The sequence below is a fragment of the Corvus cornix genome, chromosome 14 (genome assembly GCF_000738735.6).
Source record: "Corvus cornix cornix isolate S_Up_H32 chromosome 14, ASM73873v5, whole genome shotgun sequence".
In the NCBI taxonomy this organism is placed as follows: Eukaryota; Metazoa; Chordata; class Aves; order Passeriformes; family Corvidae; genus Corvus; species Corvus cornix.
Window position 1 is genome coordinate 10,360,168 of NC_046344.1, and position 25,294 is coordinate 10,385,461.

The 25,294-nt window shown below is 42.7% G+C and overlaps 3 protein-coding genes across 6 annotated transcripts in view; 1 reads left to right on the forward strand and 2 right to left on the reverse strand.

Annotated features, from left to right (window-relative positions):
* The window catches only part of CLEC16A (C-type lectin domain containing 16A), a 63,316-nt gene extending 58,435 nt beyond the window's left edge, over positions 1-4,881 (reverse strand). For 2 of the 4 annotated variants that reach the window (XM_039560035.1, XM_039560034.1), the window contains exon 1: positions 4,678-4,880. In XM_039560035.1, coding sequence (XP_039415969.1) covers positions 4,678-4,757 — 80 coding nt within the window. In that variant the 5' untranslated portion in view covers positions 4,758-4,880. Of the gene's footprint in view, positions 1-4,677 lie in introns of all 4 variants that reach the window. The other 2 variants (XM_039560036.1, XM_039560037.1) reach the window with 1 other exon arrangement.
* A 961-nt stretch (positions 4,882-5,842) lies between these two features.
* DEXI (Dexi homolog) lies at positions 5,843-14,495 on the forward strand. Its single transcript, XM_039560507.1, has 2 exons — positions 5,843-6,855; positions 13,838-14,495. Exon 1 carries the CDS (start codon positions 6,325-6,327, stop codon positions 6,604-6,606), a length of 282 nt encoding a protein of 93 aa, XP_039416441.1. The 5' UTR covers positions 5,843-6,324; the 3' UTR covers positions 6,607-6,855; positions 13,838-14,495.
* Positions 14,496-16,314: 1,819 nt separating this feature from the next.
* The window catches only part of CIITA (class II major histocompatibility complex transactivator), a 28,316-nt gene continuing 19,336 nt past the window's right edge, over positions 16,315-25,294 (reverse strand). Inside the window, exons 14-21 of the mRNA XM_039560569.1 lie at positions 24,908-24,979; positions 23,501-23,581; positions 22,380-22,472; positions 21,968-22,051; positions 21,141-21,224; positions 20,568-20,651; positions 19,797-19,889; positions 16,315-18,434 (exon numbers count right to left, since the gene is read on the reverse strand). Coding sequence (XP_039416503.1) covers positions 19,817-19,889; positions 20,568-20,651; positions 21,141-21,224; positions 21,968-22,051; positions 22,380-22,472; positions 23,501-23,581; positions 24,908-24,979 — 571 coding nt within the window. The 3' untranslated portion in view covers positions 16,315-18,434; positions 19,797-19,816. The remainder of the gene's footprint in view (positions 18,435-19,796; positions 19,890-20,567; positions 20,652-21,140; positions 21,225-21,967; positions 22,052-22,379; positions 22,473-23,500; positions 23,582-24,907; positions 24,980-25,294) is intronic.

Genomic DNA, 25,294 nt, shown 5'->3' on the forward strand with positions numbered 1-25,294 from the left:
TTTGATCATATTTACAGTTTACTTAAAATCTGTCAAACTTGGTTTTGGGAGTTTTCTTCAACCGCTGAGCTGCCACTGAGTTGGGCAGAATTTCACAGGACTTGCTGCAAGACACAGTCTGTCCTCACAAGCCATGCAGGGAACAGGTGCTTTTCAGAGAAGCTGATAAAATGCTCTGTGCTGTCATGGTAAAACACTGTGTGCTTGCTGGTCCTGATATTACTTAATCATCAAACAACAATTCTGCTGTGTTGATTACTGCAAAAGAACACCAAGAGATAAACAGCCCTCAGAAGTTCACAGCTTTAATAAACTTGATGTAGCACATGTTCCCTTCCCTCGCTCCCCAAATCAGCAGTGACAAAGCCTACATCATATTACCAAAGCCATTATCATATTATATATACATCACCAGACAGCAAAAAGGAGGAAAAAGGGAATAGGTGACAGGGGAGAAGAGGGGGAGGGAAAATTGGGTTTTCATAATCTTTCTCTTCAGTAAAAAAAAAATTCTCTCCCCCTTCATGGTGGTTCTTCCCCACCCCTCATAAATCAGTACTTGTTTTCAAATCCAAAACAGTCACTGATCAGACTGAAACCACTCTAGGAAAAGCTGAGTCTCATCTATGTCCTATAGGTATAACTGCCTGGTCACGTGCTGTACCTTAATAGGCATTAAATAGCAAGTCAAAGACCACCTGCAAATCCTCTTCCACTAATCTGAGGATCACAGTTCAAGATTCCTTCTGTGGAGACTGACAGTGGGATGGCTCACAGTGAAGACGTGAGAGCCTAAGTCTGACCACCTGTGAGAATTCCCAGGGTTTCTAAAACAGCACATAAGCCATGAAAACCATCCCATTAGGACACTATCTGCATTATCAGGACAGTGAATCAAAAGACAGAGCACAAACTCAGTCCCTGCTCTGAGGATGCAGCAGTTAATGGAACAGAGAAGAGCTGAAGAGATGGCAATTAGATCAATTCATTCCACAATAATCTGAACAACTTCCTGAGACAGTCAGAGAGTAATTAATACTATATTACTTCACATATTTTAGCCTATTTATTTGAAGTCACATAGAAATTACTGCATCTGTGAATATATATTTCTCGTTAATAAGTTACATTATACAAATTTGGGATTAAAGTTTACACCAACAGTAGAATCTCAGGAATGGGATGCAGTGGGAAGAATAACATGCTATTACCTCATTTTGGGAGCCTATGGAATATAGAGTATTACAAACATAAAAAGGAAGAAACTTTTAATAGTCAGGAATACATTATCTCCAAATTAATTTATTTAGTAGTAGCATTACTGCAAAATTCCTTAATCTGCTAAGGCACTGATGAATTTAGAGGAAACCTGGGCTTCACCTTCAAGCTATTCCTTTTTATTTCCTTTTTTACCCTATTTGCTTGAAAATGAACAAGAAAGCATACACATACTCATTTCTCTTTACAGACATGGAATACCTGTATCATGAGAACATAAAAGTATCACACAAACCCAAAATTTTTGTATTTCGATAAATCCTTAAAGGCTGTCTCTAAATGCTGATTACAGAGGGGTTAGGTTTGTGCTTCAAAATGCAAAACTACCAGAGAGGACACTTTTGTCATCTTTGAAGACTGGGTTCAAACAAAAACACATCATGCAGGAAGTGTCAAAGCACCCAATACCATCAAAATCAGTGTGAGATATTACCAGCAACTTAACAAACCAAACAAAATTCTGAACATTTTTCTGTAGAACCTATGCTCAAAGGGGTAACATAGTAACTCATGAACATTGTAGGTGCATATTGATGACTTTCCTACTTACAAAAATACACTAAAACAGGTGAGAGTTTAGGAAGTCAAGCACTCAAATTTCAGAAGCCCCAACTTGACCATAACATGCTTTCTCCTTCACTCTGCCTGTAACCAGGTAATTGCACATTGTTCTCACAGAGGAAACCCGATGCATAGCATGGGCAGTACCTCAGGAAATGAATCACCCATGAAAAAAGACTTCAAGCACACATTCATGGACACTGCATCTGACCAAGGCATGGGAAATGTTCAGCACCTAACTTTAATGGCATGGAACCTTTTGTGCAATCACAATGCAATTAAAATACCAAGTGCAGAAGCAACAATGGAAATGCACTTGTAACAACAGAGCTATGTAAAATACCATAGACAAGTAGGGGGGAAAATTTGACTTAGAAACAAAAACACACAAAAATACCAAGTTCTCTGAGAAGCACCCAGGCAGTGAGCAGCACTGTTTCATCCTTCTCTAGATTACATTTCAGAAGGTGGATTAAATTTTAACTGTTTTCACTAGATCAAGAGACTGTATAAAAACACTTAATACAAACGGCCTCACAATTTTCCTACAGCCAATCCATTCTCTGGCATGTTTGCAGGAAGACTGAATAGTAAAATTTCAAAAGCAAGCGTCAAACAAACTGCATTAAAGCTGATGGGAAAGATCCAGCATCTACTGACAAAAAGAAGTAACTCTGTGGTATCACTAAGCAGGTGTATTTTTTACAATTTAGACTAAACTCTACGTTATGCAAGTTTAAAAATAAAAATGTTCCCACAAGGCTAGCCCAGAGTGATTTCACCCCTGCAACATAGCAAAATATACCTTTTAGAGGCTGAGCTAACCTGTAATAGCAAGGCAGGTGTGTTCTACTCAGCTCCTATGGAACACAAAATGGGGTTTTGATGAGCTGAGAAGATGAAAAGGTAAAAAGCTTATCAAGTGACCTTATTGAGACAGACTTTCTTCCATGACCCCAAAATGAAGGCTCTCTGCCCTTTACCCACTTCAACACTTGGAAAAGACCTAAATTTCACCTTTCCTGTTGGCATCTAGCTAGAAGCTGAAATTCATCCAGCTAGAAGCTGAAATTGATCCAGCCTGGAGAAACAAACATTTAAAATATACATAGTCTAAACAGATCAAAGGTCTATCTCTCCTTTACACACTGCCATTTTGGATTCATAATTACAGAAACCACACACAAAAAAGCAAACAGTCCAAAGCTCGTACTTTAGTAGATAACTATATACTTCAACTCTCAGATGACAAGTCAAGCACAAGCCACAACACTTACAGCTCAAATCCCTTTTGCTACAAGTCAGGCAGGGTGTCATTTTTCTATTCTCTGTGGCCTCAACAGAACATATGGACACCTTTTTCTTGCCTGAAAAGAAGCCTCAAGTCTCCCTCTCAACAGCCTATTTTTTTCCTGAACTTAAACAGTTTCTTCAAATTTCATCACGCATCAGCATTCTTGCTCTATCTTCAAGTCAAATATCAAAGCCAGACATATCTACAGCTCCACTAATGCTGAGTAGTACACAGTAACTACTCCTTGCATGTTAAATAGAACATTCCTATGTTTACATCTGAGCATGACTTTTCCCTTTTTCCTGTAAGACCAGACCACACTGACTTACTAGTCTGAGCTACCATGCTTTCAAAATTACTTCTGCAGTGCTACTGCCTCATTAGTTTTGGATTCATGGACTTGAATCTTTGGTAAAAGATTCTTTGGTAAAAAGCATTGCATTTCAGTTGGTCTTGCTCATTTTGAACATTTTTCCAGTTTTAGAGACAAGGACCAGAATCCATAAGTCATCTTGATAAAGCAACTGCCAGATCCAAATCTTGTACAGGGCATCCTGCTCATTACTGTCAGACTCCATTCATGTTCTCCTTGTAAGACGACTGAAAACTACCAGGCACTTTTTCTCAATGAGCTACATATTCACAGTGATATCATTTAGAAAATGCTTTGCCTCTTAATGACCTCTTTTTCTCGTTCAGTACAAATAGAAGCTATCAAAGTGGCTCTCATTTTTCTTGCAACAGCAGAAATGGAACAGGGAAATTAAAATTTTTATCCCTTGCGACTCTTCCAACTCTCCAATGGCAGAGCTAGGAAAAAACTATTCCACCTTCTGCAGTCAGCAGTAACACACGGCTATGGGGCTCCGGAGACACACGCTACAGTTCTCAAGCTCAAAGCTTTCCTTCTGCAGCAGCTGCTAAGCCCTGCAGTCCCGGGCACATCCCCGGCCCGAGTGCCGTCACTCACTGCCGACTGGGGACATCCCCACACGCCCTCCGGAGCGGGCACTGCTCACACACCGGCACCAGCCGCTCGCCTTCCCGCCTCAGCCACCACCAGGAAACAAAGTTCTCCCTCACGAAGAATGCGGTATTTATTGTATTCATCACACCTCGCACTCTACTCCACCGAAGACTCTGTGGCATTATTAAAAACAAAACAAACACGTATGGCAGCCCTAAGTGTGACACAACATCACGAGCTGCGTCTGCCCTGAAGACATTCTGGGACGGAGAGGCTGATTTCCGTGAGGCAGACACCAGACCACAGAGCCTCCTTCGCCACCGGGGATTGCTCCGGGCGCTTTCCCTTCGGGAGAGCTGCGCCAAAACGCCCCGGCGACGGCAGCGAGCGCTTGGGGAGCGTCGCCCGCCGACCCGCCCCCTCCTCATCCCGGCCCCGCAGCCGTCTCCGAGGTAAACCTGCCCCGAGCAGCTCCGCGGACGGACCCCGGCCGCTACCGCCCCCTCCGAGCCCCCTCACAGCCCCGCCACCCTCCACCCTCACCGCCGCCCCGAGCCCGCGGCCGCCCCGCACTCACTTCAGGTGGTCCAAGGAGTGAATGCTGCGGGCGGCCTTCCCGTGCCCGCCGCCCACCCAGCTGCGGGAGCGGCCGAACATGCTGGCGGCGGAAAGCTGCTCCGGCCCGCGGGCCCTACGGCCTCATAGCCCCACGGGGCAGACGGCCGAGCGCCGGGCGGGGACCGGCGCGGAGCCTCGGCGGCACCGGCACGCACAGCGCATGCGCGGCCGGGGCACACCGGAAAGCGCCGGCCCGGCCCCGCCCCGCCCCGCCCCGCGCGCCCGCGGACTGCGAGTCCCAGGGAGCAGCGCGGAGGGCGGGGCCAAGCGCCCACACGGGCGGGGCGGGGCGGGGCTGGGCGCGCTCTGCGGGCGGCTCGCTTAGAACAACATAGAGTAAACGTAGCCTCAGAAAAACCCAACCCAAAACAAAACATTAAACGTGTGCCTGTGCCTCCAAAATGTGTTATAATTTAAAGTAAAATTTGGTCCCTGACATTAGTTGTTCGGCTTCCATAACTCTAACGGAGCTGTTGTGTGGGGTCAACTCCTGGGCTGCAAGATGCAGCGTCAGAAATTCAGCTGCTGACCTTCCCCTTGCTGAGGTTTTTCCGGTAAGGGCTGCACGCTTACTTTTTAATCGGCTTAAAAATTAAGGAAGAACGAAGAGAATGAGACCACTGACTGTCTTGACCTAGTTTGGGTTTGTTTTTTTTTTTTTTGCTTTAGCCAGAGAAATAATCTAAATCTATGTAAAAGCTGAAGAGTTTGTCAGCCAGTATCAAAACCGCACCGACTTTAAAATCACGCCTTCGGTTACATTTTGGTGTAGGTAAAGCCTTGGTCAGCAAAGAAACACCTGCACCGCAGCCGAGAGGGGCCCGGCCCCGCAGTGCTGCTCCAGGAGGGCCTCGGCCACGGCAGTGATCGTGAAACAACTTCCAGGGGTGAAGGCACAACCCAGACCTGCCCATGCTGCCCCGCTCCCCGGGCTGCGGCAGAGCTCGGGCGGGCAGGCGGAGGGGCGCGCAGCGCAAGCCACCTCCTGTCCCCTGCAGCCCCCGTGCAGCCGCAGCGGGACCCGACTGCCGGCACCGCGGCGGAGGCGCCAGCGCCCGTCACGGCCGCCCCGCGCCAGCAGCAGCGCGGCGCTGGTAAACAACGGCAGCGTGCGGCGGGTCAGGCGCGGGGCGGGGAGCGAGGGGCGGGCGGGCAGCACGGTCCTGCCGCGCAGGCCGGGCTGGCTGGCAGGTGCTTCGCGCCGACCTCCCAAGGCGCCAGCGGGCTCCTTCCGCAAAGTTTGCGGGCGGGAGGAGGAGGAGGGAGCCGCGGCGGGACTGCAGCAGCCGGACTGGAGATGTCGCTGAGCAGTCTCCTGCCAGCGGCGGGGTTGCGGCAGCGCCGCTGAACCCGCGCTGGCCGCCCGCCCGCCCGCCGGGGCGCATCTTCCTCCAGGGATTGAAGGGACCCAGCCGGCTTCTCCACGCCCCTGCGGGGCTCTCCTCTTCCCGGGGTCCGGATCCGGTTCCTCAGGGATTCTGCCCTTTGCTGCCACCGGGGCTGCGGCTTGCAGTCCTGCACCGGTCCCGGCTCCGCCGCTGCCGCCCGCCCCCCTGCGCCGGCCGGGCGGGTCGGTGCCCGCTGCCCCCGCAGCCCCTACGGCTGCATGACCGCCGCGGTCTCGGCACGTCTGGATTCGGTGGAGTCCTGGGCCTTCCATGCGCTGCTGGTGCTGCCCTATATGTTTTACGTGGGCTTGTTCTTTGTCAACGTGCTGATTCTGTACTATGCCTTCCTGATGGAGTACATCGTCCTCAATGTGGGCATCGTCTTCCTGCCCGAGGATATGGACCAGGCTCTGGTGGATCTGGGGATGCTCTCCGACCCTGGCTCCGTGCTCTACGAGACGGACAGCGAGCTGGATGTCTTTGACGGGTACTTGGAGTGACGCCCTTGGGCGCTCCGAAGCGACTGAGCGCTGCCGCCGCCTGGCCCGGGGCAGGGGCCCGGCGTCCCGGCATGGCCGCAGCTCGGGGACCGCCGCGGCCCCGGGATGGCCTGGCTGCGTCGCGGCTCCTTCTGCGCAACATCTTCCCTTCCAAATGACACCCGCCCCGCCGGTGCAGGGGCCAGAGGGGCAGCCGGGATCCGCCGCCGCCGGGCAGGCCCGCGGAGACGCAGAGGGCTCGCAAGGGAAGTAAGTAATTTCCTACTGTCCGGCCGGGGACAGCGCTCCCGGAGCAGCGGGCACAGCGCCGGGGACACGCTCTGCCGCTGCTCCCGGCACTGGAGCGCGCTGCGGGCAGAGGGCCGGGGCCGCCCCCGGCGCTTTCCCCGCCCGGCAGCGCCCGGGCGCCGGCGGGGCCCCGCTCCTTGTCCTCCGAGCGGCGGGAACAGCGTCCCTCCCCCCGGCGACTCATCCTCCGAGCCACTGCAGCTGTGCTTCTGGGAGCCGTCGGTATAGCCGGGCAGCAACTTTGCTGATTCGGTCCTGAAAGCAGCCCTGAATCTAAACGAGCATCCCGGTTAATATTTATTACAATTCAGAGACCTTCCTCGAGCCAGAAATGCATCTTAATTTGCTGCCCTTTAAAACCACTCTCTTGGATAACCACAAACTACCCAGCTCACCGTTCTTCCCATTTTAATTGTAGCACGAGGGTTTGCTTGATCAATTTTTTTTGTAGTTTTGAGTGATTCTAAAACTCTGGAAATGTAAGGATTTAGCATTTTAAAACACTGAAATGCATTTGGGAGGAAAAATCAGTATTTCTAGCTAGGACTTTCTGTGCCAAATGTATGTTAATGAAAACATTCACAGTTTAAATTAAAATGTGTTAGCAAATCTGCCAGTAGATTTTTTAGCAAAATATTGTCTGTGCATCTGAAAACCAGTTCAGGATATCTTTTTTTTTCTGTTTGAATTGATGGAAATAGGAAATTCAGTTATAACGTTACAAATATAACCTCGGTGTCCACACTATACAAATACCAGTTAACATCAAGCTATTTTAAGCAGTCTTCTACTTTTAAAAACCCAAACAAACCTTCCTGTAGTTCTGTCCTTCATATAGGTTAAAATTATCTCCTAAATGTTTCTAGTCAGATTCTATATAAAGCAATATTAGCTGATTTTGGTCAATAGTTTAGAAGAAAAAATTGGACATTTTTGGTGTTGGAGTAACATTGATTGCACACACACAGCTGAACAAGGCTTGGTCAAAGGCACGTGGGAGCCTAACGAGGGAGTGAGCAGATTTTGTTGCTACTGAAGAAATCTCACTGCATATAGTCACTGCAAATGGAAGTATCTATGCCAACATTTGGTGGTCCAACCCAAGCAACTGGATTAGAATAACTTCTACTAGAATAGAAAGTGTGGAGCAGAACAGTCCTCCCCACAAATCACCATTGACTACTTTTGTGGTTGTTTCCTCTTCCTCTTTTTCAGCTGGGCAAATAGCAGACATGCTCTATATTCCAGGAAAGAAATTCCTAAAAATTAATGGTAATGTAAGCAAAATCTTTGATGCTAAAAACCATATCCATTTTCTTCCCCAAAATACCTTTCCCCAAACTCCAAATCTTACTGCTCCAATGCCATTTAGTAGAGGGATTAAAAATACTTCTTTTAAATAACTTTTTTTTCTGTGTAGAATTTGTCATGATGAGTTGCATCTAGTTTTCAGGAAGACCTAAGGAGAGCAACAGACAAAATTTTCCTCCGTGGGTTTTTCCTACTATATGAACATATAATTTGATATGAGCACAATTCTGTTCAGTGTACATTAATGGGCTTCTTAAAATTTTCCTTCATATTAATAAGGTAAGCTGCTCTGGAAACTTCTTGATATTCTAACTATAAAACCCTCTATATGCCGAAATCAAAATGTAGAGGTCTTCTCAAAACTCAAAAGTAAGGCTCAGTCTATATCCACCGTGAGCTAATGGAGCTCTGCACAGGTACCAGCTCCAGCCTTGATCTTTCATTTGGAAGCTGTCATGATAGACGGTGGTTTCCACTGAGAATCAAATCACAAATCCCTAAAGTTAAAATGATTCTCAGGCAGCAAAAAAATTCACTGTGTTTCATCTATTTATATATTTAATTATACTTATAGACGTAACAACCAAGCCACAAATTGCATAATTATTTAGCTACCAGGCAAAGACTCAGTGTGTCACCATGACGAGGGATTTGAGTTAATACCCTGGTTACAGGTTTCTTCACTGTTCTGTGCCATTCCTCCTCACCAGTTCCCTAGTAGCAAAGCAGGCAGAAGAGGGCCCTAATTTGGAGCTGTGTTTTCTGTTTTGGGAGCAGCAGTAAAGCACTGAAAGGGAAGATTTAAATTCCTGTGGTGCCTTGCCTGCAGTGACCCGAGTTCGCTGTGTTAACCCCTGCTCTCCTGGCCTGGCAAGGTTTCCCACCTGCCCTCTTCCCTTACACCCAGAAGTGCTGAGGATTCACAAGACACTGCAGGAAGAATGGGTCTGTTTTGCCAGCAGTGATGAAAAATACATAGGCCTACTCTTTGCATTAAAGGGCAGGGTTCTTCATGTGACTCACCAGTGATTTCTGAGAACAACCAAAGAGCTATGATTAGCCTGAGCTGAAACCTTGCAGCGTCCCTCGTGCCTTCGGAAAGCGGTGCCTCGCAGCCCGGGGTGAGTGAGTGACGTGTGACAGGGAAACAGAGGGGGCAAATCCCAAGAGGCCGTTCTGCGGTATGTGGAAAGGCTAATTTAGATGTAAAAATGAAAGAACACGTGGATCAGAACAGCACTGTGCTCTCTGGCAGCAAAACCCTCACTTGAATAAACTCAATAGAAGCAAAATGATGTCCAAGTTTCTGAGCATAATTGGTGGCAGAGATTGAAGGCAGACAGCTAAGTAAGCAGCTGAAAAATGTTTCCTGGCCTATTCAAATGAAGAAATTTATCTGTGTAAACTGAACAGCATTGAGCTCATTTGTGTCATCTACTGTTATAGTGTGAGTGTGCCAGGTTATTTATTATATTTGAAGTCCCCTGGAATAAGGACATATGACTGTTCTCATACTTTCATAAAATCAGATGTGACTCATCACAAAGTACTCCTATCAGAAAGAAAGGTGCAGAAGTAATCAATAATGAAAACTGAATAAGAAATACTGAATTTATGTAATCTTACAGTACATGTTTTACCTGTATTTTTTCATAAGATGAATAATGATGATTATCTTCAGTGAGAGAATCCAGCACTCAAAAACCTGTGACTCAGCACTTCCAATGAATGCCTGCATCTAAATTCTGAATCAAAAAAATAGCGTAACTCCCCAGCTCATCAATATAGCGTCAATTAGAACTGCAGGCTCAGTGTCTATGAGACAGCAACCCCTGTGCCTCTGTTCTGAAACAGAGATGTCCTGCAAAGGACAGATCAGAAGAATGATGTCGCTAGCACTGTCAGAATACATTTAAATGTATCAGAATCCACTTCCTGACTTCTTTCTTTCAGACTTTAAATATTAAAAATAATGAGCAGAACAGTTTGTTACTTATTTTAGCTTGCCATTTTTTCACGATTTTTCCCCCTTTTTGTAGAGATCTCCAAGGTGATTTGTTGACTCCATGATACAGATCACTTGGCTGTTTTATGAGTTACAGTAGCAACAGGATTAACAGCAATTGCTACGATTTTTAGAACAGTTTTGAATTTTTAGATGTTATTAAAATTAATAGAAGTCCAGTGTTCAAACTCACCTGACAGCTCTGCTTTAAAGAGACGTGTACTTTACAGGAATTCCATTCTAGATGGAAGGAAGACAAAATCATGGTTAACTGTTCAGCTGTCCATACAGACTCATTAACCACAGCCATGGATAGTTCTAAGTGATTTTCTACCAAATGCATTTATTTATATAATATAAAGAGAGTAAGCAGATTTTTCAAAAAGTTTTCCAAATGCTGCTGTTAATAATGTGAATTAAAACGTGGCAGAGAAATTAGAGAGATGTTTAATTTTTGATAGACATAGTTCAGGCCTGAGTATTGTATGTGTTAAAGGCCTCAGCCACAAGTAACTTTAAAGAATACTTTTTAAAAAACTCTGTTGTTCTTTCCTATAAAAATGAAGCTTTCTTTAATAAACTTGCTTCAACCTATTGAATTGGCAATAGCCAATTACCACTTTTAAGCTGTCAAAAGAATTAAGAAACGAATCCAATTTAATTCTTCGTGTTTGTTTCCTCTGGAGGAGGGGCACAGTGACACTATAGTTCAGCTAATAACTATCAATCCTAAAATAGAAGAAAAGAATAATTTGTTTAGAGACATTTAGTCTCTAACTCTCTGCGTTTGTCCCCTCATAATGATCCTAGCTTATAGGGAGTACAACTATCCCAAAGGATTAAATATGCACAAGTTGCTAAATCTTTCCAGTCTTCCAGGGAAACTGTCAGACTGTCTTTCTTTTCACAGTTGAATTTTATTACTTTGGCAACAGATTTGGAAGGAAAAAATAGCTGAATAGTTTGAATGATGCTCTCCAAAGACACAAGCGTGTGTCTAATATATGTGATTAAAAGGGCAAAGACAAATAGGAGCCATATATGGGAAATAATGGTACAATGGAAAATGATGACGTGCACTGAGTGATCGATGGCTTGGGAAAACTCCAGGTCAGTTCACAGACTTAAGGCTAAATACTCTTTGCAGGGCCAGGAAAAAAACCCCAAGGGTTGCTCAGGCAGTAGAGCCCAAATAGGCCACGAGATCTGAAACACTGCTGCAGAAAGTGAGGAAACAGAAAGCAGACAGTGTCAGGATGTGAAACAGAGTCACACCATGTATCCTTTGCTCCAGCCTGCATTGTGAGGAACAGTAACTTCAAAGGCAGAATTAACAAAGATATCACGACTGAGCTGTTAATGCTAGAGTCATACTGTTACAACCGTACTGGTCAGTGCTTGCAGGTATGTTCTAGGCTATTGAAAGTTCTAGTTCTGAGATTTTAAAAATACTTTAAAATATTTTCTACCTCTTCATTTTCCACTGTTTTCTGAAATTTTTGAAATTTTCTGTTAAAAAATAGTTTCTCATGAAATTTGAGGGACAGATTTCTAATCTGAAAATTAGAAAGGCAGGATAGAATATCCTGGCCAATTGTAAAATTTACACCCCATTTAATATCTGCCACAACAAATCACAGTCTTGGACTAGCAGCCCTACAGCAGTGTTTGGAACTTCCATTAGGCAGCTTTACACTTTGCTTTGGAGGCCCAATACATTCTGCTGTGCTATTTTTAAGTCAGCCTAGAATCTGATCTACAGTGCAGAATACTAAGAACCTCACTGAACTGTCTGCTGTAGATGAGTTTTTAGTTCCACTTGGAAAGCAATCAGATAAACATGAAATGAGTAACCTGGTAGAGCTGCTGTTCCCCCTTTTCATGTTCTCATTCTAAGAGAAAGGATTTTGAGCAGATGTGTACTGTTAGCAGGTATTGTAGCTGACAGACATTTGACAGAAATGCCTCACTGGACACAAAAGTGCTTCTTGTTTCTGACCTAGTATCTACAGTAAGTGGCACACAGGAACATGTGAAGTGTTGTGATGAGTCAGACCATGATCCCACAGCCCTGTGTTCCACCTCCAGGAGAGCACATGTCCCTGACCAAAATCTGCAGGCTGTTCTCTGTGCTTTCCCAAATCCACAAGATAGAATGCAGGATGTTAGAGGGCACGTTGCTGCCCAGCCCTTTAGCAGATGTTTTCCAAACCTGCCACCCTTCGCTCACTCAGTGTTACGAAATCCCTTTTGGATTTCCTTCCTTTCAGTACAGGATCTGAATACTTGAAAGAGCTTATTTTCTGCAGTCTTGAAGATTTTTCTATTCATCCTCTTCTCTGAGTCAGTAATGGTGATGAATAAAAATTGGTCCCTGGTATACCCTGCTACTGAGTTCTTTCCTACCAAGCTTTATGCTTTCCTTCCAGTCTTTTAATCTGCTTTCAATCCATAAAAGAACCTTTCCCCCAGTCCTGTGTCAACCTGTTTGCTTTTGGTTTCCTGTAATGCCTTTGTTAATGACACTATTGCTCTGTCTGTCCAAGCTCATGCAGAATGTCTGACCATCATATTTCATTCTTCATTCAGAACCATAAAGGGGAAGGAGGGAGGAGCTGTCCTTCCAGAGACCTGCTGCACACACCACAGAAATGTCCTGAGCTGCAGGCAGCCAGGGGACCTGCTTGTGGTCTTCTGTACCTCAACTCCTCCTCAACACAGACTCATCCCCAGTCATCCCCTCAGAGCTGCACCATTCTGCACTATACTAATTAGTCGTCTGTAAAATCACAAGACCAGATGGATACTGTTACTAGTGCCCAGCACCTTCGTAATCCACAGCTCTGGTTCTACTTAAAGAAATCTTCTCAGCCGTGTGTTTACCTCTGATGAGAGTAAAAAATCATCTCCTAATAGCAGTTGGAGACTTTGACTCAGTCAAGGCAAATCAGATAAACTGGGATCAAGCAATATAACAGTAATTTATTCTTGGCAGTGAGACCAAGAAGTTACCCCAATATTATTTAATGTTATTTAGCTCTGTAACTACTTACCAGTAGATCCAAAATAGTTGGAACAATGCGACTCTAAAGTAGAAGAAAAAGTGACCAAAATCAGAGACATCAAATGTAGGCAATACATAATTAACACGATCCAAAAAACAAAACCACTCTAAGGAACAGTATCTAGTCAAGATAATGTAGCCAGTTCAAACATCAGTTTTAATAAGTAGGTCTAATGATATCAAATCTGGATAAAATAGGTTACCCCACTGTATATCACAGCTGGTTTTACTCTTAAGAACATCCTTTAGTAATTAATGTGATGCACTGTGGTTCACAGCTTATTCTCATACCCCTCACACTGGTCTCTTCATGGCTCTCTTAAAATTCCTAAGGACTGGTGTGCTCTAACATTAACAGAAACTGTGACACCGATTTCTCTGAAAGGTTCTGCAGGTCTTTACTTCTCAAAGAATTATTACCCATAGTCACAAAAGTGTTTGATTTTTAATTTTTTTTTCCAATAAGTCAACAACATGGTGCTGTATATCACATACTCGGTGACTTTTCTGTTCTTTTTAGGTATGGAGGGTTACTCTGTATTTATGTGTCTTCTTTTAAACAGATTCATTAAACACCTGAAATGGATTATGATCAGGCTAATGGATCAAGTCCTGGAAAGAAACTATACTCTGAAGTGTAGAGATGAAAATAAGGACAAGAGAACAAGAAGAAGAGTTGTCATCAGACCTTGTCAGTTGTGACTTCTCTTCGTGGTCTTTGCCTCTTGTATGTGCACTAACTGCAGTGATTCATGCACCATACTGGGCTTCCATAGGTAATTTTGGGATGGACTGTATGAAAAATTAGATAAACTATGTTCCACTATAACAGAAAATCAAGATGTTACTCAGATTTGATAAACTTTTGAATAAATACCATGTCACCCAAATGGACACGCTCTACATATAGCTTAAGCCAGTTTTACAATCACATGTTGAAAATTTTACCAGCCAGTAGTTCAAAGGCAGTGCTTTCTCAGGGGAAAACATGCAGGAGTGACTGAAAGAGGTTCTGTTCAGGGAGTATTATGGCAGGAACTGTGCTAGTAATATATTTTATTTAAAATGAGAGTTTTGAAATAGATCAGAGAGTGAATTTTGTATAAGTCAGGTGGATTCGTTATTTAACACAGGATACTTTGCAGATTGTTTAAGCTCATGTTCCTATGTACAGTTGTGAAAGCAATACAATAAAGACTGACCTTTTCCATGAAAAATTAAGCAGTTGTGTTGGAGTTATTTTTCAGTTTGAAAAGAAAATAATTGAAACATGCTTTCCAGGAAATTCCAGTTTTCCTGCAGGTACCTGCAAGCAGTTCCAGATTGCTGAGATGGCCAGCAGGTAGGAAATCCTTCTTGTGAATAGCTACTTAAAAAATCAGACCTGAACTGAAACATCAGGAACTGTGGTGGGGGGAGCCCATATGTTATTGAGGGCAGGCACTGGACTGGTTTTGTTTTACTATCATTATGCTTTTTAGAAAAGTCTGATTTTTGTAACTGCAGTTGTCAAACCAAGTTGATGTATCAAGAACATTTTGGATAAAGCAGAATTGCAAACAATTCTGCTGACACTCTCGGCATGATGTCTGTGCTCTGCAGTCTGTCTGCCATCTGCTCCCAGCGTGGGCTCCCCGATGCAGACAGATGGTGTCAGGAGTCTCTTGACAGCCAGTATGAAGGAACAAGAGGGTGATGGTTTAGATCCCCCATGAAACAATGACAAACTTGTGTATCCTGATACTCCCAGTGTGTTGCATTCAAATAGCACAGTTGAGCTCCTAGGCAGTAGAAATTAGCTCCCAGTTCCCAAAATTCTGTGCTCCAAATGCAATATTCAGCCCCTTCTGCAAGAGGGGAAGAACCACTGGCACTGAACCAAGTAGTGTTTCTCCAAGATACGTTTCATCAGGTGCAGTTCAGGACCTTTAAAACACTGATAAGTGTTTTGTTCTATGCAATCCCTGGACAGCAATTCAGGAATGAAGTCACTTAGGGCACAATTTTCTAACACAAATACATTTAGGGATGATGAGTCCCCATTTAGGCACCTATAGAAAGAATAACCAAGTTTAAAAGCTTGTCAAGCTTGTGTTTGTGTGCCCATTTGGTACTAACATAGGAAAGGCTGAATTTTGCTACTGAAGGGGGCATTCCTGCTGCTTCTATAATTATTAATTCATAGTGTTCACAGAGGTGGCTTTGCTAGTTTTTCAGGGTCCCACATATGCCATTTTAAGAACATGGTTCAGTTTGTCACTATTGGTACTTTCTGCAGTACCTAGTAGTTTGTAATAAATTCTCTGCAGTGGCTTTGTGCCACAGTGCACAATAAAGCAATACAAATTTCACTGAGTCAGTCACTTTGGAGATTCTGAATCTTAGATCAAGATTTATGATTTCTCAGAACAGCTCAGCTTCCTGCATTTAAAGGATGTTACAGGCTCTGACTACCATGATAACACAATCCTTGGCATTTTAGCAGGGTTTCTTTGACAACAAAAAGAGATGTATATAAAGAGAGCTGCATTTTTCTCATCCTAAAAGATTTTTTAGAACACAGATTTGATCACAACAGCTTCTTTGAGGGTAGCCAGTGAATTCAGTCTCTATGCACAAGGTACTCACTTGACAAAAGCATTTTAGAGGAGTTTGGTGCCATAAGAATATCCAGACTTTGAACCAGGATTAATTTTAGAACTTTTAACTGCAAAGATTTAGAAAGGATGAAAAACCCTTTTTGCTTTTATTAGCAGGTGGCCTCAGTCAGCACATTTGTATCTCCTGATCTTGAACCTGCAGTCTGTCAGTTGGCATTGCAAGATCCTGTTCCTGTTAAGAAAGAATTATTTCTCCATTTCCAGCCCACTGAACTGTTAAGTGCCAGCAGGACCATCCTGTGTCCCTCACACAGTGCTTTTCACTAACCTGCAGTACGAAGCCCCAAGCCTCGTACTGTGTCAGAAGCCAGCAGTTTCTGTGTGGTTTCATAGTATTTCCAAGAGAAAAATTGAAATAATTTTCAACAGGTACTACAAGGGACTGTTAAACAGAATACTTTTATTAATACTTTAAAAAAGGTGGGTAAAGACAACCAAAATACTGTATCAAAATTTACAATCTTTATATTATAAACACACATCTCCCACTAACTTGGAGAACAGCAGTACCCCCAACATGATTTGAGCAGTCCAGACAGCATCCTGTAACATTTAGCTGCCTCTGTAATATTTAGCACATTCTCAGACTCAGTCACAGTAAAGTGCAGCTGCAGAATATAAACCCTAAAGGGGCATTTGTCATCCAAAGCTTAGTTAAGAGAAGCCAAGATAAGGGCTCACCATGGATGTGCATGGCTGGAGTGCTGCAGGCTAATGGGAATATCACACAAGATTTGGCTCAAACTACTTCCCGTTCAAGCAGATCAAAGAGGAGAGTATAAGTAAGATTTTTTTTATCCATGGCTTTGGCTAGAGTTTGGCTAGAGAGAAGAACCATGCAGATAGTTAAGAAAAGTACTAATGCATTCTAATATTCTCCACAGAGTTTTTCCACCTTGCTCTCTATTCCTTCACGTTATGTCTGATTCCCTGCTCTCAGAAACAGACCTTCCTTGCTTCCTTCTTTCTTTAATTTGTCCACTCTCTTTAATTTGTCCACATCCCTGCTGTCAAGATTCTGCAGACACTGAAACTTAAACAGAGGAGTAGAACTTGCTGGAAAGAACATAAGATTGTGGTTTTGAACTGTTTAAATTAGGGATTTTTTAAAGACCAAGAAACAGAGTATTTGAGAGGTTAGTTGAGAGATTCTAGTTTGCACAGATCCTTGAGTCAGTATTGTCAGTGCTTCCTAGGAGAAGAGATTTCAAAGAGGTTGCTGAACTAACCCTGAGTTAACTGTGAAGTAGAGACTTCCTCATTTGTAGCATTTTGAGCATTCTTAGCTTTTTCCATCCCTTTTTGGTCTGTCTCAGACTGTATCTGGATGGGAAGCCAGAATGGTCGTCCTGACCTGACAATTGCCTCTGCATAATTTTAAGTTCTCTTCATGTTCACAGAGCAGAAATAAAGGAAAAAAGAGACAATTGGTTTGTTGTTGCAGTCAGCAGGATGAATATTTGGCCCACAGATGACTGAGACCAGCAGCATAAGCATGCTAGTGCTTTGAAATATGCTTTTGTCTGTGATTGCCTGGTTACTCGTAACTCTGTTCCAGAAGGCCACATAAACCACACACAGTAGTGATATCACTGTCAAGTATAAAATTGGTTATTGTAAACATTTATGCTGCCAGCTGCATTTAAGAAATTAAATACCAATCCAGGTATATGAATTTAAAGTTCTCATTTGAGACGAAGTAAAAACCTTCAAAGATTGTCACTTTGAGGATTTGTGTGCAATAAACTGGCTATTTTTATCCATTTGGATTTCTGTGATAATGTTAGAAAAATCCTTTGTAGTTTTTCACTTTTAATTCCTTTCTTTTCATTACTTCTTTTTTTCCCCCCAATCTTTTTGAAGGATTCTGTAACAAGTCATAGAAGATATGTTTCTATCCCTTATGACAGCATTGATTATTAGCATGAAGAAAAGAGCAACTTTGAGATTCTTGTGGATAATCTTATTATATCAGAATATTTTCTAGGGCTGGTGATTCTTTTTTAAGCTCCTCACGCTAATGCTTCAAATCAGGCCATACAGACAGGTGAAATCTGTAACACTGAGCTTTAAAAGTCCAAAATCATCAGACCAAATTTGATGGCAGTTGCCACTGGCACCATGAAATAAACAATCAGATTTGATCTTTCAGTGCTTCAGATGTTGCAGGTTGAGCAGCTTTCAGTTTGCTCTTCGATGAATCAGTGATGGAATTTTGTGGTATCAATATCTTGGTGGTTCCTGGTCTCCTTTAATGGTGGTCACAGTATCCAGATGTTCTTTTCATCTTTGAAATTTGATGTTGCTTAACTCGTTATCACTTCAGTAGAAATATAGTTGGGTCTTTGAACAGCATTTAAAACTCTGTAATTCACCCAATTTAAGCATCACTTAGAAACTTAAATGTGACTTTTTTGCAACGAACATGAAAACACTGATTCCTAAAGCAGCAAGAAGACAGGAAAGCACAGAGGACACCCTCCCCTCTTCTTTATGACATCTGTGAAATGATGAAAACAGAACATCAGATGTACACCCATCAGCCTAATCACCATTAAGATTACCAAAATCATAGATTTGATGAGCTTTGTAAACACACAACAGTGACTGGTGGATGCTGGATGTTTCAAGGTTGGCAGACAGGATCCAGACTTCCTGTTGCTATTTATCCTCAGTGCTAATGCAGGTGTTCATATCCCTAATGTCTCCTTTCCTAAGTAGGTAGGGTTTTTCAACAGGACAAAGACTTAGTTGACTGTGGGCTAGTAAGGAGCACCACAATTTTTCACTGCTGCTGTGTAAAGCTGGTCTGTGAAGCTGCTATGGCACCTGAATCTTCCACAACCTGTAGCCAGGTCAGTGCCATACAAACAGCCCAGTCTACATCTGGTGATTACTGCACCGAGAGCAGGAGTCATGCAAAAAGCTTGGCCCACTGCATGGTCCAGGGAGCCACTGGCAACTGCAGCCATTCCATGGCCAGGCCCATTTAAAGCATGGCTCATGCAGCTGGTGATCACACTGCAATTTGTTTTCTTGCCATCTAAAGAAAGATGGAGCACATCTGATATCTGGCTTGACTCTGGCATCTCATTCTTCTGGCATGATTTCACTGATGCAACCTGCATATTTTTTTTTAAGAGCAAGAGGAAGCACATGGCAGAAAACTGGAAACAGAAATCCTACACAAACCCCCCAACTTCCCATCCTGGCTGCAGCTCCTTCAGTCCAGGACCATCAAGGCAGTCAGATCCTGGTAATCATTGACAAACTTATTAAATTCTTCTCAATGCAATACTGCAAGGATCCTTGAAACTGTGCAGGCAGAATCAATGAAGTAAAAGTGGCTGCCAGGGGCTAAACCACACAACAAGACTGAGAACAGGGAATGTAGGAGGGAGTGTTTTGCTCTGAGTACAGTACAGGTACAGCTGCATAGTGAGACAAGCAGCTGTTGAGGATTGGTATTAAACAAAGGAAAAGTGAAAGGACTTACTGAAAATCAACACAAAACAAGCTCTGAAGAGTACATAACTCATCTATTAAACATGAGAAGTACCCAGAGCTTTAGTTTTCCACAACAGAAAAGAGAAGGTAAGCAGGGCAGCTGCCAGTCACTGAATGGGACTGAACTGGGAGTTCTAGAAGTCCATTTTTCTTAATATAGCACTTGCAGTCTGCTAGTGCAGCTGCCAGGGAGGTGGGGGATGCAAGGTGAGTGCAGGGAAAGGGGGCCTGATGAGACATTGATATGTGCCACTCTAGGGCAGCATCTTCCAACTCATCCATGCTGTTACTGTGCCTCCTGCCAATGAGCCTGGAAACAAACCTGGTCGTCTCAGGCAGCCAAGGTTTATGTTACCTTTATGGAATCCTCTGAATCTACACACTGATCCTGGAGTCCAGCTGGTGAAGGTGTTCAAGAACTCCATAGGGAATTGTGGGATTCCACATCCTGTAAGGGCAAATTCAGAAAGGAAAGACATTTTAAGAAGTGTAATTTGCTTCACCTCCTTTTGGTGTTTTTGGTATGTTTGTGGGTTTTTTTGGTTGCTGTTGCTGTTGTTTTCTTCTTCTTTTTTTTTTTTTTTTTTAAGTTGTCTTTCTCTTTGACTGTCGTGCTATGAAAGTATATAAGCTATGGGGCAAAGGAAAATGCATTTTGATTTAGAAAAAAGCAGTACTCCATAACCTTGTTGACTCTGGTTACAGGGCACAACTGCACTCCTGTCTCTAACTGTTCTCGAACTTTCCATCAAACTCCCTTCCTCTGAGTGTGTACTGGTAGCTTCAGTCTATTTAACCTCTAATGATGGCTGTTCATTGTTTATCCCTCAAACACAGGTGGTGCAGCACAGAGTAGGCCTGGTTCTCTGGGAGGGTGGAAGATGAACAAAGGGAGGCTCAGTGTAAACTGTTCAAGGCAAGACAAGCTCGTCTGCCTGGGACCACTGAGAACTAACGCAGCTGAAAACCAGAGACGATGTTTTTTAACATCTCTGCTTTTGTATTTTGGTGATGCCTCCTTTTGTGCTTCTTATAAATCTGACAAATACAGAAGGCAGCTTTAGCATGATCTCTAACCCAGTTTTACAGGATGAAGATACAGCAAACAGCTTGTCAAGAGACTTACACCAAGTTCTTTATATGGGGACATTTTCGTAGGCTGTCAGTCAGCTGCTGGGCTCCAACACCAGTTATTTTGTTATACTGAACACTGAGGAATAAAAACAACTTTGTTAATCCAAATCAAATTCTGTAATCAGACATTTAATTCAAAATCAAAAATACTATATAGGCTAATCTGCAGATGGGGTAAGATTGGAAAAAAAGAAAAAATCCAAAATAGATTGTTGATTCAAAAAACCTGTAGTAATATACTCAAAGGGTTGAATGAGAACTTTATTATTTTAACTCATCTGAGGGATTCCTTTTTCTATGTACCTGAGGTCATTCTCCAGCACCCCATGACCCTATTCTCCCACCTTAACACCAATACTGTTGGGTTTATGGTGAACTGTTCCTTAATCACTTTCTAATCACTCACTATCTATTTGATGTGCGTAAGCACATTTTCCCTGTGAAATTTCCCCAAAATCATTTTCCTCAGTTTCTGTCTCCTCTAAAACCAAACATGGGACATTTGCATTTTCAGTCTTCAAGGAAATAAGCTTTCCTGGGCCATCTCAAAAGATTTCATACTCACTCTAGCACTCTTAAAGATGTCATTGCAGGAAGAACTTTCGCCAGATTTTCTGCTCCAAAATCACAAATGTTGTTATTGTACAAGCTGCAGAAAATCAAACCAGTATAGTCACAATTGAATAATGGATAATGTAAACAGATATTAGATCAAGGGTTTTCAAATATGGTTAGTACATCTTAACTTTCAATTTATCCTTATTTGCAGTTAAAGTTTAAAACACACATTCATGTTTTCTGTATCAAGTAAGGCAAATGGCCACATCCTCCTTCACCTAGCACAGGTACAGCAAAAATAGGTCTAGATTCTATTATTCTGTGGATAATAAGATCATTTCTGTTTACATTAGATCGAATTAAAAATCTGCCAAAAAATGAAGCTCAAAGATTTGGGGTACAGCATTCAAAAGATTTCCCCATCACCAAATTATTCCAGAATTGCACACCAGGGTTTCTTGCATTCCCTACTTCATTCAGGCCTGTGCCAGATATCCCAATGCAGTGGGATGGACCATTGTCCCTATATCAGCAAACACAGACGACTTTGTTGCAGAAGATGGTGGCCCTGGGTGCACATCTGTGCAGGACATGATTCATAAGTGGGTATTATGGACTGGATTTAAAAATCAGCGCAGTCCTTGCTATATTCCTGAGATATCCTTCTGTATGTCTGTCATACTACTTCTCCTCTTCTTTCTGAAGACTTTATGCAAGAATGCAGTCAAAAGCTTGGCTGCTGCAGTGTTACCTCTTTGCTCCATATTCAGTAGTTTCTGACAGAAACAGCAAGGTATGTTTTACAAAACAGCTCAACAGGATACAACTACTCACCTTAGCGTTTTTAAGGAGGACAAGGAAGGGAGAGCTGTAGCAAGGTTCTCTGCACCCAGGTCTGTTATTTTATTCTGTGATAAACTATAGTGAGATCACTTTGTTAGTTGAGCACATTTATTCTAATTTATTACAATGTGGGGGAAATTAATTTTCCATTTTTTAAAATATAGTTTGGACAGTCTGTTTAGACCCAATGCAGAGAAAAGGGCAAAATAGAGCCCTTGAAGGGAAGCCAGGAAGGATTAACCTATTTGTCTAATGAATGTACCCATCAAGAATCTCCATAGGCTCATTGGTCTTCCATGCCCATGGGATACTTTTGCCCATAACTGTTAACACAGTCCCTTAACCCTCTAGGTTTAATCTGTTTCTTTTCAAAATTTCCCTGAACTGTTAACCTTGCACTTACTTTAATGTTTCCAGTGATGTCAGGGTTGGAAACACTTCAGATAGACTTTTTGCTCCTTCATCTCCTATGCCATTTTCGCTCAGAGCATCAAGGCTGTGTGACGACAAAGAGAGAATTAGCTTCCCGTTTAATCTAAATTTTTGTGGTTTATTCACCTCAGAGACCACTCTATCTATCTTGAAAAGCTTATTCTCTGCAGCAGCCTCAATCAGCATGAAGCATCACACAAATTACAGCTTCTCTAATAAGCAGCTTTCTGCTGCCCAAATTTACAGCCTAAGAATTTTTTTTTTACTAGTTGAATGGCTTGACCCATTTCCTTTGATATGCAAGGTTATTAAAATGGTTATGAAATAGCTGTGTTCCAGCTAAGCTGAAATGAGATTTCCTGTGCACATGAAAATACTGAACTGACAAAATCCAGCAAAGGCTGTAAATCTGTGCCTAAATAGCTCCTTCTCCAGAGAGGGAGTATTAAAAATGAAGTTTTTCCTCATATCTAGTCACAATTTCAGATACTGGATCCCCTTCTAATCTGACAGATAATCTGGGATATATTGGACATATTTCAGTTTTAAAGCTTTATTGTTCTCCTGAAATACCATGAAAAGGCCAGATACACTACAGACAAATGGCCAATGGGCTGAGTAAGGCCAAAGGCCCTCTCTAAACCCAGTAACCTTCCCACAGATTCCATGGCACAACATTGACTGCTGCTGGTACAATTGTTTCTAGTGTAAAGCAGCTTAAAACTACAAGAGAGTTGGTTTGTCATGGATAATCTGGAGCTCCAGTGAAGACAGAAGTCACTGTAGGCAGTTGATCAGTGGTGGGGCAGGAAGGGGGAAGCATTCAGGGGGCTGAACCTTTAACCACCCAGGAACACCCCAGGAAGGGACTGAGGAGTTTTGAACAAACCACCACCAGGTGTCTCGAGGGAGGATGGGGAGTGTCAGCTTTCAGTCTGCTGTTACAGTCTGGGAATGTTTCTGCTGTTCAGTTTGGTCAACAAACAAGGACTCTTGTTGGCAAATAAAATAATTCTTGGGTACAAGAGCTCCTCCATCATCAAGGGCTGCTGAGGAGAAACGTTGGCAAAGTTAATCTTTAGCAGAACTCACTCTAAATGCCGAAGAGATGGAAATGCTGCAAGAATTTTCACGAGTTTTAGCAATCCTTGAAGGCCACATGCTGGACCCAGACTGGAAGAAAATACAGATTCAGCAGGTTTTTCACATGCTCACAAGCAGCAAAACTCACGAATTTTTAAGGTCTTTCCCTGCAGCCCCCAATATAAACTAGTTTACACTCCTCAGAAACAGCCATTCCCTACCATCTGCTCCAAGGAATTCTGCTGTGAAGCCTCCAGATGAGGACCAACAAGGCTAAGGTCAGGACAGAGCACGCACAGCAGCAGTGGGATATGCATTTGCCACTTTTTTGTTCCTCTTTGCAAGATTCATCTCACTGTTTTAGATTCTTGTATTTCTGTTCTTTCTCTACCTTTTTCAGGTTTTTTCATTTTAAGTATAATCTTGAGATGAAATATATATATATATCTCAGTATAACTGAAATGAAAACAAAATTATTTTTTCTCCCAACTAATGCCAATTCAGTTTAACTTAAAATCAGAATTTTACTGCTGCTTAAAGCAAAAATTGCACTTTGATATTCATGCTCCAAGCATTTGTCTCTCAGATCCTATTTGGAGTTTCTTTGGTATCAGAACAATTTCAGCTAGTTAAAAGGATTAGAATTTTGAACAAAATTTAAATAAAGGGAAATAGGAAGAGGAAAGGAGGAGAGAAAGCAGCATAAAATCAGAAGTGAGGCCAAGCATAGCTGTCCCAGGTTGGGTTAGATCTGCAGAGCAGGAAACAGGACCTGATGAGAATTCTCCATTGCACTGCTGCAATTTCTGCCCAAACGAATTCCCATGCTATGGCATGATATTTTGAGCAATAGAATAGCCTTGGATGCTGCTTACAGTTTGGAGGAAAAGAAAGAAGTGTTACTAAAACCTCACTTTTAAAGTAGTGTTACCAAGTCAACCTTCTGTCTTCCAGGAAAAGGGTGCTAAATAATTTATTTGGGAGACATTCTCTGATGTAATCCTCTCATGCCCTTAGCTCTGATAGGGCAGAAAATTACATCAGAAGTCTTAGGTAGGAAAGTTGAGTGTTTCTGGGGGAAAAAATATTTCCTAAGTAGTTGGATCACAGTCAAGATGTTTTATGCCGTGTGGCACAAGATTACACCTGGTGGTAAGGAGATAACTTGTACTAAAACCAAACAAAATTGGTGGATCTGTTGATCTGTATCACTGCAGGAGCCAGAAATTATGCTTTTTGAGTTTTGGCCATAACTTAATAAATTTAGTTCAGAGAATAGCAAGATAGCAATAAATGGGGTTTACCTAATGCTTTACCATAAGCTGATTATACATCAGTGCAATGGCTGTAGCCAACACCGATGACTGCTCCTCTTTAAACACGACCATCTCAATCAGTAGAAGTTTAGCACTTACGCAAATTCGAGTTTCCTGAGGTTTCTGATGGCAGGAATTTCATAGCGGGTGCAACCAGATGCTCCTTGCACACTAAATAAATCACAGTAGAACCAGAGTATGATAAATATTTTAGCAGCCAAAACCATGCTTTAAAAATAATTTGTTAGCAAACTTTTACAGAAAATAAACCACTGTTGCCTTAACTGAAGAACCAGGAAACCTCACAGTAACTTCTGCTCCAATCTTTCTTCAACTGAATAATTTCAATCCAATAATTGCCTTTCATAGTGCAAATGTTTGTTCTTTTTCCAATAAAACGTAAAAATATTTTTTTTCTAAATCAGCTATTTTCTGTCAAACATTAAACTGTTTTGTCTATATTTTAATCAAAAGGCTCCATCCGAG